Consider the following 16,442-nt stretch of genomic DNA (forward strand, 5'->3'; position numbering starts at 1 on the left):
AGAAGTTTTATAGTTAAATTATATTTGGAAACTGAACATAAAAAAACAGCTAAAGTAGTGAAAATTTCACCGTCATTTAGTCTCGAGGAAACAACATTAAATTTGTAAATTTGAACAGATTTCGTCAAATCATTTTCATGTTAATGAACAGACATAGTTTGGCATTTACACCTGTCCATAAATTTTAATCTCAAGGACAGACAAACCGGAAGCAATGGTCAATTTGCATGTTCATATAAAGCACTTTGAACGTTACATTATTCTTCAGCTACATATATATAAGCTTATCCACCAGCTTTCATATTGGACCAAATCCCCTCGGTCACAATTGCAAAACCAAATTTCCTAACTGTGTATTGCTAATTGTTCAGGACTCCTCCGGTGCGGGAGTTTCTCGCTGCATTGAAAACCCATTGGTGACCGTTTAGTTGTTGTCTCATTGACACAGTCCCCATTTCCATTCTCAATTTTATTGATACTGTATACCTGCACGGCTTTCTTTTAAAGCCTGGATTTTTAGTATTCGTATTGTCACCTGATAAATGCATGTTGATTATAAGGCGTTCAGTTTTCTCTGCTTTCTAAATCTTTCTATTTCAACAAGTCCTAGTTTTCTTACTTTGAGCCGAAATCGAAGTATCTTCACTGGTTTTCTGTTAGTGCCATTGTATATGTGCGGTTTTATGGTGACCCTTTCTCTTATTTTGCTTTTGTATTTTTATACATTTTGAGGATGAGTGAATCAGATGATTGTGTGATTGTATGTTTTTTTGTAATTGCACATATTGTTTTGGGGGGATGTTAACTTTCTTGTAGTAAGATCCGTTACAACAATCCTGTGGAATTGGTTAGCTAATGCTAACATTAATATGTATCTATGCAGTTTGTTAAATGTCCTTCTTTACATCATAAACAACGGTGGTGCTTCTTTTAAAGGAGGTAATTATAGAACAGACATACATGTGACATTTGGTATCGGTATCGGATTCGACCTGGAACTTGTACTTAAATAAAAGATGAAAACTTTGTACTTTCCTCGTCATCATCAAAATTTGTAATGTTTCCTTGAATATGTCTTTTCTTTTACAATATGGTTAAAACACAAGATCATTATGACAACAAAGACAATCGTTAATCTTCTTTGTTTCCTTATGTGAATTATTAAATGCTGCTTTAGTAAAAAAATGATTCCACAGATGTGAAATTGAGTCAGCTCATTGGTACTCATATTCCTTTTGCATTTGTATAACAATCAAAATCCTTGAAAATACAAGTTCACTATTCAATTCCTTTCAATATTTTAATATCAAATCACCATTTTAACAAACATATAAACATTTTAAATGAAACCGTTTTACTATAACATACAAAAGTAACTCAATACAGCGTTTTGGGGAAGATTATAGGTAAACAAGATACACAAAGAGTATATGCCCCAGTGATAAAGCTATAGGCCTATTTACCAAAAAAGAACTCTTTAACTATTTTTTTATGTACAGCAATAGTTAATGTTTTGACTCAAAATCTATTGATTGATTGATTGATGTTTGACACCACTTTCAGAACATCAAGGCAGAAAGCTATAGTGCATGGACAGAACTATTAAACTTTTATAAATAAAATCATAATTTTTGAAAGTTTCAACTTCGTTAAACAAGTTTTTGTTGGTATCTTGATAAAGTGAACAAACTTCTATAGTATAATAACGATAAAGGCACAATATTTTTTATGATTTTTTTTTTATTTCTTGTATGTTCCTGAATTAGCTTCCTTGGACATTTTAAAGTTTGGGTATGCGCATTTTATTGAACTCATCTTTTTTTCACTATTTCACATGTATGTTAGGCTGTTAGTTTTTACAGAAATAATCAGAAATATGCAAGTTTTGAAAGCCTAAAATGCTGCATTCACAATGCAAGTGCTTATTCACCCAGGATTTTTTTGCAATACTATACACATTATTTACATCATTAACAGATATAGATATTGCCCCCTGAATCCTAAGATATTAAAAATATAAATAAATAAATACAGTCACAAGTATAAAAACGTTTGAAAAAAACCTTCTTGTTTCAGAGCAATCATCTTGCATTAATATGCAGTGTCAACATGCAAGTTATCAATACAATATTACATGTACCTGTGATAACATATATAAATCATGTGTTATGTAATGTGCATAATAAAGAAGGAATTATACGTTGTAATATAAAATTTGCATTTTGACCTTAAATATATATATCATTTGAAACATTTGCATACTAAATATCTCAAGTAGTTTTTTTTTAATTTATAACATGTATAAATATGGCTTTCATTTAAGGGGCATTGACAACGAGATTTGAAAAACAATTGAATTTGATTTTGTCTGGTTCAATCATTAACAAACGTGAAAAAGAAAGAATAATATACTATCATTCAATACACCAAATATAGATGACCAAGATTGCTACAGTATTAGAAAAATAATTTAAAAAACCCACCAAAGAACCATAAAAATAAGGTCAAGGTTAATAAAAACATGTTAGACTGACATGTACATCGTAAAATATTTTCATGCACTAAATAAATTTTATCTATTGAATACAATATTAGAAAATAGACCAAAACATAAAACCTTTACTCTACCCCTGAACCATGAAACATAAGGCCAAAGTGGGATGACACTTTCCAAATAGACATGTTCAACTTACAACTATTCCATACACCAAGTAAAGTAGATATAAAACATTTAAATACGGTCAAGGAAAATGGACAGATGACAGACGAAAACTTCATAACATAAGTATTTTATTGACAAAGTATGAAGGTTTAAGGTCTGAAAAAGTAAGCCTTTGAAAAGTTTGTTAATATTGTCGTCCCCGCGCCGCCACCGGATCACCCTTCCTATGTAAATGCATGTAAACATAAAGTTCAAACTTTTTTATTTATTCTTTGGTTTTGTGTGCGTATATATTCTTCAGATTATTCAATGTCACTTTGTATAGTCACTAATATCTTCATTTTACAATATCGGAAATTAATCCATTCAATGCCAACGTAAAGCATATCACCATAATTTCCCTCACTGTTCAATATCAATTTATCCCCTTCATTTTGCTAAACGTCATTTTAGATACCTTACTCATTTCTGACTCATTATTTACATCATTTCCTGACGTCATTCCACCATTATTCTCACCATGTGATGCCACTTATTCCTAAAATAGCGTTTAACTTTGAAAATCTGTGATATAAAAAAATGTACTATAACACACTCTTCATTTCCATTATTCAGATACCTTTTGCTTTTCTTAAGTACTTTTCGAATTATACTTTGCAATTGAACTTTAAGATGTGCTATCTTCCATATCTGAATCTGAATCTGAATCGGTACTATCTTCACTCTCTTCGGAAACTTCTTTTTCACAAAATGGTACAAGCATAGGATCATAATGACATTTTTTATTCTAATTAAGATTTTTTTATACTGTCAAATATTTTTCCACAAAAGCAATCAAACATTCCATAATTATGTTTTCTCACGTGTCCTAATAATCCTGCCGATTTTCTTCCAAACTATTATCGCATAAGTGACCCTGAGTCTGTTCGTTTGCTGTCATATTCCTTATGCATGTATCTTCATGTGGTGTTATCTTACTTCTATAAACAAATTTCTTGTTACAATTCTTGCATTTCAAAAGACCATTATTTTTATGATTTAATATGTGTTTTTCTAATTGATGTTTATACTTAAATACACTAATGCAGGATTTAACATTGCATTTATAAAATTGATCCGAATGAAAAGTGAGCTCATGTTTACTCCTTCCTGATGTGGTCTTGAAGGTCAACACACAACATCTACAAGTATAAACCTTTGTTTCTTTCGAATTTAAATGAGGATGGCGTCGTTTGTGGTTGTTATATTTCTTATAATCTTTCGTTGAAAAATTACATTCATCACAATTATAAACCTTTGTCCTTTTCTTATTGATAGCCTTATTTAACGTTTTAACAATACCCTCAATGTCGTCATTATCATCATCATCATCATCATCAACATCATCGTCGTTCATGTCGTTGTTTTCATCGGTTTCACCACCAGTTTCCATAGGAAGGCAGCTATCCTCATGTTCTATCAAATCATGTTTTGTAACGAAGGATTTTGCACATTTCCCACATTGTATTAAACCAGTTTTGTTATGCTCTAATAAATGTTCATTCAACTTGTGTTCATCAGAAAAATATTTAAAACAACCTTTCTCTAAGCATTCAAATACCAAAGAATGTACCTTTTCCGTTTGAACTTTCGAGGCAAGCGTAGTTTTATGCGCTGTTTCACACTTATCACAAGTGTGTGATTGTGGTTCAGCATTCTTTTGCTTTCTTATAAGGTAAGCATGGTGTCTGTAATGTTTAGTATACTGTGTCTTATATTCTGTTGAGAACTCACAATGTGAACAACGATAAACGTCTTGTGTCTGTTTTGATTTGTTTTCGTTTCTCTGGGTGAGTAAAATTGAATTCATCCGTTCAACAAATTCCTCAACATTATCAGCATTAAACTCTTCCATCGTAGTAGTATTCTCGACTGTTAAACTTGCTCTTTTATTATTATCAACTACAGAAGCCATACTGTTGATACTTCTGCTTAACTTTAAAGATTCCTTATAATTGAAACCTTTACCCCCCTGACAATGAATTTTACTTATATGTTCAGAAAGATTTTTTTGGGCTTTATACACTTTATTACAAATGTCACATCGAAACATTAATCTTTTGACACAATAATCCTCGTGTCTTTTCAGTGCACCCTTTAGTACAAATACCTGTGTACATTTCCTACATTTCAGGACTCCTTGTGATTTATGCCATAACAAATGCTTTTGTAAAGCAGATTCTTCCACGAAACGTGATTTACACCCTCCAAGTACACATCTCAATATAGGCTTAGCCGAATGCACTATTTCTTGATGTTTAATCAAAGTGTTTTCTAATTCGTATTCCTTTCCGCATTCATCACATGAATATTTTGGAGGTTTACATAGTTTAGACATTCTAAGTCTTCGTTCAAGGTAACAGTGACGTTGTCTGTGTCTCACCTGTTCCTCCTTGTCACCTGTTGAAAATTCACACTTTTTACAATGCCACAACTTTTCTTGATTGGTGTCACCTGACTCGTTCCTTACTTTATTTAATTGGCTCTTATTTCTAAGCTTTTTGTCAGATATTTGATAGCTTTCACATTCATCAATGAGTATTTGTTCTTGTAAGCAGGGTAATTGATCTCTGTCACCTTCTTCTAAGAAAATGCGTTCTGGAAGTATTGATCCTTCTTTTCCAGTCTTCTTAATACATTCCTCTTCCAAATCGACAATATCCTATAATTAAATTGAAATTATTTATTTTTCATTTAGAATTTTAAATACAATTTATTCTTGCAGAGCCAGTTTTAGAATTAGACTTATAAGGCTCGTAATAAAAGAGGGATGAAAGATACCAAAGGGACAGTAAAACTCGTAAATCTAAAACAAACTGACAACGCCATGGCTAAAAATGAAAAAGACAAACAGAAAAACAATAGCACACATGACACAACATAGAAAACTAAATAAAGAATAAACAACACGAACCCCAACAAAAACTAGGGGTGATCTCAGGTGCTCCGGAAGGGTAAGCAGATCCTGCTCCACATGCGGCACTCGTCGTGTTACTTATGTGATTACAAATCCGGTAAATAGTCTAATTCGGTAGGTCAAATTCATGAAAGGGAAGGGGATTGTAGTTACGACGTAAGGAACATATCCGATATCATTTGTGAAACGGTTATTCCATAACGGTCAACCAACTCGTGATGGCGTCCGTAAAATTTACGAAGGGATGATTTCAACTTCACCATTTGGAACTCTTGGTTTAATAGCATCCTTGTGAGCAGTAACCCTCTATCAAGAAAATCATGATAGGAAATGCAAGCATGTGAGCGATATGGATGTTTCTACAGGAGGACAAGGATCTGCTTACCTTCTCAGATTACCTGAGATCACACCCAGATTTGGGTGAGGTTCTTGTTAATAGGTTTTTTGTTTACTATGATGGTTCTCGTGTGCACTATTGTTTCCTTACATATTCTTTTAAATTAAAGAAATGGCGATGTTAATTATTACTAAAAATCTATGAGTTTCCCTCTTTAAGTGATTTTTCATTTTTCAATCTTAAAAATATGTAAGGGTTCCACGAAACCCTGTTTCCCACCGACTTTTGCTGTAAATTGCAGGCTCAACAAATATGAGGGAAAAAAATCAATCAAAATATTCCTCCTAATTGATACTATCTTTTGATTGTAAGAAGCTTCTGTCCAAGTTTGGTAAAAATCTAGGATAGTTTTTGAATCAAATAAATGTTTTAAAAACTTAAACTGCAGACTGTATGTAATGTTATCTGGAAGAAACTCTCAGTTCATTTAAAAGTAAAATACGGAAAAAATGAATCATTTTTTTTACAAAATTTACTTCTGGATACTATCTGATGATCATAAACAAGCTTCTGTCTAAGTTTGATACAAACCCAGGATAGTTTAAGAAAGATTAAGATTTAAAAATCTTTAACGACAGAGTAAATGTAATGTTACCCCGCAAAAAAAACCAAAGTCCATTTAAAAGTAAAATACGGAAAAAATGTTTTTTTTTTTTTTTTACAAAGTATACTTCTGGATACTATCTTATGATTATAAACAATTTTCTGTTTAAGTGTGGTACAAACCAAGGATAGTTTCAGAAAGTTATTAAAATTTTAAAAACTTTAACCACAGAGTGAATTTGATGTTTTCCCACAGAAAAACTAAGTCCATTTATAAGTAAAATACGGAAAATTATCACTATTAATAATTATCATTAGTCAGGAATAAATAGCACAAACTATATGAAATCATTTTTAAATATAAAATAAATAATTAAAAGAAGACGTCTTTTTTATAAAACATATTAGACATCAAATGGTATAGCAGTGTTCAGAAATTTTAAAGTCGTGCATCTATTAAAAAAATATTTAAACCGGCATCAAATTAGTTGATCTAAATCTCTAATAATAATATAAGGTTAGAGTGTGAGATAAATAATTCAGAGACAAACAAGACATTCTAATTCGAAAAGCGTCCAAATTCCATCACAGCACAGAAAAGAATACTATTTTCCAAGAACTATTACCGACTGGAACTGCCGGATATAATTGTAAATTGCACTTCAGTAGACTCTTTCAAATCTTCAATTTCAAAGCATCACTTTTAACTCAATTATAGCATCTTAACATTTATTTTTAAATTTTCGTATTAAAAAAAAATGTACATTTTTTTTTATCTATGTCTTGTTGTAATAAGTTTTCCCCTGTGACATAATCTTCAATTTGATGAAGGCGGTAACTATATGGTAGAATAGAGTAGAACAGGTACCAGTAACCAGTAATGGAGCAGGAGCATTCCACAGGAATTATTATGAACTGAACAATAAATTGAAGTTACAAGCTACTAAACACATTAAATTGGGAAATACCCATGCAACAGCAGTAAGTAGAAAGAATGTTTCAGAAAAGGAAAAAAATGCCTTGTGAACTGCCGGTTCAAAGTCCGAAAAAAGGAGGAGGAAAGTCATTTTATTTCTTATTGGTGCAATCGTATGTTTTATGTTTGGCGCAAATGATACCATGTAATTTTAAAATAGGTGGCGCAAACGTAGCATTGGAGAAAAAAGTATAAGGACGCAATTTTGGCACAAACGGATCTCTCCCAAATGCGGCGGGAGTAAACATGTATGTTTAGACCACAATCTTACCCCACTACCTCTAGCCAATGTAGAAAAAACAAACCCCCATCAATACGCCAGTAAAACGAACTTTAAAAGAAATCCAAATTATATGTCAGAATAGGGAACAGAAGAAAGTAATCAAAATGACAATGATAATAAATTAACAAAGGACTACTTTATAAATTTCTAGCAGTTACTGACATATGCTAGCTTCAGACATAAAAAAACTAATTGAAAAATTACGTTTTCATCACTATGAATAACAAGCAAAATCCCTTTTTGTTGCATTTATTGCTAGTTTGTTCCTGAAAATTCATGAAATATGTCATTGGCAACCAAAAACCGATTATTTAAAATAGGTTGTTTTACATGCAAATTACAAAGAAACTTATAGGAATCAACTCCCTCGGGCAAAGTAGCCCTTACAGATGGATTTTGATATGTTTATCGTCACTTTGGCCAAAAACCTCTTCAATTATTTCGGTTCTTATATTTACTAGACTGTTAAATATCCCGTTTTCAGCGGCGTTCCAGAAGTGAATACTTGACTTAAAAATCCGCATTTTACCTTGTACAGGTTTTTCGAGGGCAGCATTGGTGTTTCGCCAAAAATGGAAAAATTCCTCATGCACTTAAAAGCGTGGCACCCCTTTTACACGGCACATTCTGACTGGACACACCTGTGTTCTTTTTCTTTGCTCAAAGTTGATGTTTTTGTGTTCTGTTAAATTGTGAGAGGGTTAGCGCTATAGAACCAGGTTTAATCCACCATTTTCTACATTTTAAAATGCCTGTACCAAGTCAGGAATATGACAGTTCTTGTACATTCGTTTTTGATGCGTTTTGTTATTTGATTTTGCCATGTGATTATGGACTTTCCGAATTGATTTTCCTCTGAGTTCAGTATTTTTGTGATTTTACATTTGATTGTCGTACGATAACTTAAAAATGCACAAATAACAAGAGCTAACAATTTTATTCAGTTTTCATCGCTATTTATCACATGATTTAGTTGGAAAAAAAATTAACACTATATTAAGGTATGGTGAATATCTGGATTCAGAATAATTTTTTTTTACCTCTACTTGCACAGAATATTTTTTTCTCATCGAATTGGGGATCAGAATATTTGTATGTACCATTATTAAAGTCCCTCTTGGAAGTATCCAAGTAAAAAAAAAGTGGCACCGTAGTAGATTCCCAAAGAGATTACCATTTATCGCCGATATAAAACTTTTGAAAACGATTTTCAAAATGCCGGCACCTACAGATGAATAGATTGACGCTTAATGTACAACGGCAACTATTACATAAGTCTTTTGTAGACGACATGCTCGTCTGGCGCAAATACAAAATCTTCATCCTGCTATCTATTTATGATGCGTATAACAGTACTATTCTGGCTCCAAGCTACTAATATTTGATCTTACTCTTAGTTTCAGCGTAAGAAATATATCAAAAACCTCCCACATTCCAGACTAGCACAACGTTCATTGCGACACCATGAATTCAGTGTGATCCTACCGTACCAATACTTCGAACTGAAACCATTGATACATGGCAATATGTGCACATGATCGTCATGCAATTGATAAAAAATGAAAACAAAATGTTAAAAGTTACGACTGAAGCGCTGTTCTGGGTCAACCTTCTTCAGGAACACTAAAAGCTGAATATTTAGGGCCAATAATTTATAACCGAAATAGTTGATTAAAACGTTAACGATGAGATTGTTCAAAATGTACATGGAAATATATATATTCTTCTGCTGGCATAATCATGATAATGGCAGAAAGTAAGAAGTCGCAGATAAAAACAGAAAAAAATTGAGATCAAAAGATATAATACAATGTTTATTGAGCCATTTTATTGCTTAAAGTTCAGTCGAAAATATATAAATATATACTCAACCTAACCATACTCAGTCGGGTACTCGGTTGGAATAAAACAAAAGAATCGAAGTTCTTTGTTAGAGAAGGCGGCAAATGCTTAATGTAATGTTTACTATAGTGAGATAACTTTTAAAAGTTAATAGAAACCAACAAAATTACAATTTTCTTCTCAATTACAAAGTGTTCTATTTTAAAACACCATTTGCATAGGTTTTCAATTGGTCTAGTGCATAGGTAAGCAGAACAATTAGATATCAAGTCGACGACATGTATATCTTTCAAGTTAGATGTAGAAAATGCATAATCTCCGACTTTTTAAAAATTTACCACGGACAGAAAACATATCAATCTATTAATTCAGTAATTTTCGTATCTGCCCTTCCATAATGTGACTCAAGAAAAAATTCAAAAAAATGGGTAACAATTGTATCGAAAAGAGAAGATCCAGTGCACCTTTGTATATAAGGGCGTGTTTGAGTTGAATAATTTGTTTCAACTTACAATAATCACTTTAAAACTTCAAATTAAATATAGCAGACATATCCCCTATACTCTATACTGCCTGATAAATAGAGGTCGAGGTCATGTGAGAATCTAACTAGAACAATGACTTTACAAGGTACACAGATACCAAATAGCTATATTACTCATAGAAAGAGACAAATAAAGAAAACTTTTTTAAGTAATCACTGAACCATGAAAATGAGAGCAAGAACAATGAACAAATGACCGACGGAAACTTTAAAACATTAGGCATATATATTCAAAACATGGATTCTGGTCATCTACATGTTCTACAGTTTGTACCTTCTGAAATACTTAACTTTAAAGAGGTTTGCTAACACCGACGTGACTGCCATCGCCTGTGTCAGATCGCCTATGTCGATATTTCTGCAATATCAGTCAAACGCATCAGAAAAAATATAATACATTTTTACATAAAATTCGAACTTTTCTTTTTTTGTTTTGTGTTTCTATATATTAGCCAGAGTATTCAATGTCACTACGTTAAGTCAATAATATCTTTCTATAGCTAAAAATACATGTTTACATCAATTTCGAACTTTTCTTTTTTTATTGTTTTGAGTGTCTATATATTAGCCGGACTACGTTAAGTCCATTACATCTTTCTTTTACAACATCGGAGAAATTAATTCATTCCATGCCAGCGTTTAGCATATCACTATCATTTTGTGTATTCTTCATGTTCTTCAATATTAACTAACCCCCTTATTCACAAACGCCATGTCATATTCCTTTCTCACATCTTCCTTATTGCATTTGCTGTTACCATTCGACCATGTCAATGGATGTTATTTTGTGACAATCTGCGATATTAACATATTCTATAACGAACTCTTAATTTGCATTATTCAAATACTTTTTTGCTTTTTTGTATTATTTTTCGAATTAAACATTGCACTTGAACTTTCAGGTGTGCTATCTTCCATTTCATCTGAATCTGAATCGGTGCTTTCTTCACTCTCCTCGGAAACTTCTTTTTCACAACATGATTTAACCGTATTAACATTATGACATTTTTTATGCTGATTAAGATTTTTAATACTGTCAAAAGTTTTTCCACAAAAGCAATCAAAAATTCCATCATTATGTTTCCTCATGTGCCCTAACAATCCTGATTTGGACCCGACCTGTTTTCCGCATAAGTGACACTGATATTGTTCATTTGTTGTCATATTCCTTATGCACGAGTCTTCATGAAGTGTTAACTTACTTTTAACAAGAAATTTCTTGTTACATTTCTTACATTTCAGGAGACCTCTTTTTTTATGATTTAATATGTGTTTTTCTAATTGATGTTTATACATGAATACACAACTGCAGGTTTTAACCTCACATTTAAAAGATTGTTCGGAATGAGTTGCGATCTCATGTCGTCTAAGTGCTTGTTTATTACTGTAGTGCAACCCACAATATCTACAAATAATATGTGTTTCTTTCCGTTCTAAATAAAGATGGCGGCGTCTATGCTTGTCATAATCCTTATTATCTTTCGTTGAAAAATCACATTTCTCACATTTATAAACCTTCGACTTTCGTTCCTTATCAATAGCCTTATTCAACGTTTTAACAATACCCTCAGTATCATCCTCATCAGCATCATCATCATCACCATCCATGTCAATATCATTAACATTATCAGAGATACCATCATGTTCTTTCAAATCATGTGGTGTTTGTGATTGGAGTTCAGCATCCTTTTGCTTGCGAATAATGTAATAATGATGTTTGTAATGTTTAGTATACTGTGTCTTATCTTCTGTTGAGAACTCACAATGTGAACATCGGTAAACATCTGGAGTCTGTTTTAAATATTTGTCATTCTGTTGAGTGAGTAAAATTTCGTTCACTCGTTCAACAAATTCCTCAACATTATAATTATCAGCATTAAACTCTTCCATCGTGGTTTCTAAACATGTATTCTCGACTGGATAATTTGCTTCGTTATTCTGATCACTTTCAGATGTCATACTGTTAATATTATTGCTAAACTTTAAGGATGCCCTGTAATTGAATCCTTTTCCCCCTTGAAAATGTATTTTTCTCATATGTTTTGAAAGACTCTCTTTAGCTTTATACACTTTATTGCAAATGTCGCATCTAAACATTAGTTTTTTGACACAATAATCCTCATGTCTTTTCAGTGCAGTTTTAAGTACGAATACCTGTGCACATTTCATACATTTCAGAAGACCTTGTGATTTGTGCCATAACAAATGTTTTTGTAAGGCAGATTCTTCCATAAAACGAGCTGCACACCCGCTAAGCCTACATATCCATAATGGCTTGTCCGGATGCATGAATTTTTTATGGTTTTGCAAACCGTCTTCTGATTTATATTTATTTCCACATAAATGACAAAAGTATTTTTGATATTTATATAGTTCAGACTTTCTGAGCTTTCGTTCGAGGTAAGAGTGATGCTTTCGGTGTTTCTCTTGTTCCTTCTTATCACATGTTGAAAATTCACACTTTTTACAATACCATAACTTTTCTTGATTGGTCTCACCTGTTTCATCCTTTCCTATTTCTGATTGGCTCTTATTTTTAAACCTTCTGTCAGATATTTCATCGTTTATGTCATCGACTATCTGTTGTTGTAACAATGGTAATGGATCACTGTCATCTTCTTCTAAGGAAATGTCGTCCGGAAGTGGTGATCCTTCTTCACAAGTCTTCTTTAAACATTCCTCTTCCAAATCAACACTGTCCTATAATCAGATTGAAACTCTGTTTTATTTGATATTGCAAATATTTATTCTTGCGCAGATCTTAAATGTTAGTGATGCTTTTCAATTTAAATAACAAATGAACGTTTAAAGCCGTTATTGCATTGTCAGCCCAATTTAAGTCATGAGTCAACAATGTTTAATGAACACTTGATCTTTTTAGAATTCATGTCCTTCTTACAAAATAGTGCACACGTGAATAATAAGGCATTCATTAGGCCCTTTGTTATAAAAAATGTGTTTTCTCTAATGTGTTAATTTATCACAACACCTTCACCCAAAGGCAGTATGCTTATATAACAGATGTCATCGATCACTGGTAAAATTTATTTTTAAAAAGTGGAAAAAAGAAATCAACTCAAACTTAGTCAAAGATGAAATTGATGCTCCAAGGAGCATGTGTTGCTCTGTTTAGGCAGTTCATGCATAAATAAATTTGAGAAAGTGATTTACTATTTTTTTTATAGATAATTTGTATTTCATAGGTATAGACCTGCTTTTAAAATCAAGACATCTTAATTTCCTTGGGTTGCATGAGAGAATCTCCGATTCCAGAAAAGATTTGTTCTGACCAGAAAAAATGAAAAAAAAATCTTACTAACATTGGCTAAAAGCATTTGAAATCCTTTTTGATTAAATGTTATATTCAGAGCAGCAAATATCATGAGAGTTTGTCTGGGTTGATATATCGGTTTAAAGACTTATTTAAATGATTTGACTTGCATGTGCATGTAAAAATGGTACATTTGTGCAAATAATTAAAATATTTTCAAATGTACAACGTGTAATTTTTGTCATAAAAGTCAACAAGTCATTGCTGGTATGGCAATGAGAGTATTCCCTTTCAACAAGTCAGTAAAGGGAAACAACTCCAATCAAAATCATGTATAACTACACTAAACTTGTTAAATCTTTTTTTTCATTTAATGTTAAATTGACAAATTATAAAACTGTATCAAAACTTCACATTTTAATTGCTATTAGAACATGTAGAATGATTACACTAATCCTACTTGATAATTTATCATGAAAACAAGAATATGTCCTAAGTACACGGATGCCCCACTCGCACTATCATTTTCCATATTCAATAGACCGTAAAATTGGGTAAAAAATCTAATTTGTCATTAAAATTAGAAAGATCATACCATAGGGAATATGTGTACTAAGTTTCAAGTTGTTTAGAAAACCAACTTCATCAAAAGCTACCTTGACCACAAACTTTAACCTGAAACTCCCACTTTCATTTTCTATCATGTTCATTTGACCGTGAAATTGGGGTCAAAAGTCTAATTTGGTTTTTAAAATTAGAAAGATATTATTGCAAGCGACAAGTGTACTAAGTTTCAAGTTGATTGGACTTCAGCGTCAACAAAAACTACCTTGACCAAAAACTTTATCCTGAAGCAGGACGAACGGAAAAACGAACAAATGAACGGAGGCACAGACCAGAAAACATAATCCCCCTCTACTATCATAGGTGGGGCATAAAAAAAAAACAATCTTCAATTCATTACATTTCATTATTATTATGATGACATGGATTATGGCAGTAGTAACCAGATGCTCAGCAAGGTGTAGCTTTATACGACCGCAGAGGTCGAAACCTGAACAGTTGGGGTAAGTATGGACAAGTTCCGGACCATATGAGTATCTGGACCATACGCGTATGGTCATGACCATATGGGTATACTCATATGGTCCGACCATACGCGTATGGTCGGACCATATGAGTATATACTCGTTTGGTTATAAACGGGCCGGACCATATGAGTATTTGGACCATATAGGTATTTTACGTTGAAATTATACAATAAACTTTACCATAAAAAAACACAACCTTGGTAACATGAAAATAGATTAATTTTATAATTCAAAGGTTACATGATTGATTATACATAAACACTACATATTGAAGCCAGAGTTACACGAGTTAGTTATCATCACTTATTGTGTTCTTGCAAATAGTTTTAGGATGGCATTTGCTACCACACGGTACCATTGCTTTTCTGCATTTGCACGTTCTAGTGGTGCATGAACCTTTGCAATTACACCGTTTGCTAGCAAGGGAAAAGCTACCCTTCTTAGCAGCTGCGTGCAGAGATATTGAGGTTGTGGACCACTCTGATGTGTCTACGGTATTATGCAGAAGTCCTAGATCACCAATATCATAATAAGATTGCAATATACCATATTGACAGGACAACTTAAATAAAGTTTGGTCTTTGCCGGTGAGGTCATCTACTTTGCATAATAAACGTGGAAAATCACCAGACGCCCTATCAACTACCGGTATACGCACAGTAACAAAACATATGGGGTTATCTTTATACTTGAATGATGTTGCGTGTTCAAAGAGTACTGCACTTCGAACAAATGTTCAAGCCAGCCAGAACCAGGGTTTTCGGATCGTTTTGCGGCAAGTAATCTATGTAATGAATTATGCACTTGCTCTACAAGACCTTGAGTACGAGGATGTCTAGGCCTACCAGTTATAATCTTGACATTTCCTCCGGGCCAAATCTTTATTGTTTCTCTTATAATATCATTGCAGAATTCACGACCATTGTCATGTTGTAAAATGAACGGAAGGCCAATGACAGAAAATACGTGTACCTTTAGATTATGTGCAACTTCAATGGCGGATTTACGTTCTTGTGGCCAGAAAAAGTTAAATTTGGAAAAGTGATCTATGTAATGTCCAATGCAGCAAAATGAACCGTCAGGATCTGCACGCTTATCAACTAAATCCAACTGACCCCTATGCATAAAATGTTTGGATGAAATCGGTTTTAACGGTGCTATGTTATTTTGAGGTTTCTTACACGCACATTTTACACATCCTTTAATAAATTCCTTACAAAGGCTTCTCGGGACGCCGTTAAAAGTATCCTCAACATCTTTGAATAGTTTGTGATAACCTGTATGAGACCGAGTTCCTTCGTGAACTAGCTTTAAAGTCTTGAACATATTTTCGACTGTCACTACACGACGCCAGTGTGCAAGAAGGCCAGGTCTCTCACATTCCTGAGGGGAAAAACGAAAGAAAGGTATAAGAAATAAGCTAGTAAGAGTTACAGAATGAATAAAACGATCATTGTTGAAGGCCTAAAAATTGCTAACTTCAAAGTCATGCGGTCTCTGGTGGAGAGCTGTGTCATTGACAGTCATACCACATGCATATTCTGATTTTTGGAATAACATTTTTAACTAAAAAACGTCTATTTATTTTACAACTATTAAAAACCATATAAGATGCGATGACAGCAATTAAAAACAAAAACACATATAGGAAAATTCTGAATATTGCGCTGCTAAAGAACTGCTAATGCTGATTTATGTAAAGATTAAAAATTAATCAAAGCCATAATATGTAGAATTCTAACCTCTTTTGTTGAAACACACAGCTCATTCTCTAAACCTAAAACGGCACAAGTTACAAGTTGGAATCCTTTGTCTTTGACATATTGCCGAAATCTGGGTGTATCTGTTTTCTGTCCGTCTTTAGTGTCAATTATAAG

General features: G+C 32.8%; 1 protein-coding gene across 4 annotated transcripts in view; it reads right to left on the reverse strand.

Moving 5' to 3' along the window:
* Positions 1-1,289: 1,289 nt before the first annotated feature.
* The window catches only part of LOC139527920 (RB-associated KRAB zinc finger protein-like), a 29,185-nt gene continuing 14,032 nt past the window's right edge, over positions 1,290-16,442 (reverse strand). For 2 of the 4 annotated variants that reach the window (XM_071323595.1, XM_071323594.1), the window contains exon 3: positions 9,619-12,903. In XM_071323595.1, coding sequence (XP_071179696.1) covers positions 11,044-12,903 — 1,860 coding nt within the window. In that variant the 3' untranslated portion in view covers positions 9,619-11,043. Of the gene's footprint in view, positions 5,364-9,618; positions 12,904-16,442 lie in introns of those variants that run through there. The other 2 variants (XM_071323598.1, XM_071323596.1) reach the window with 2 other exon arrangements.

This window comes from Mytilus edulis, chromosome 6 (assembly GCF_963676685.1).
Source record: "Mytilus edulis chromosome 6, xbMytEdul2.2, whole genome shotgun sequence".
In the NCBI taxonomy this organism is placed as follows: Eukaryota; Metazoa; Mollusca; class Bivalvia; order Mytilida; family Mytilidae; genus Mytilus; species Mytilus edulis.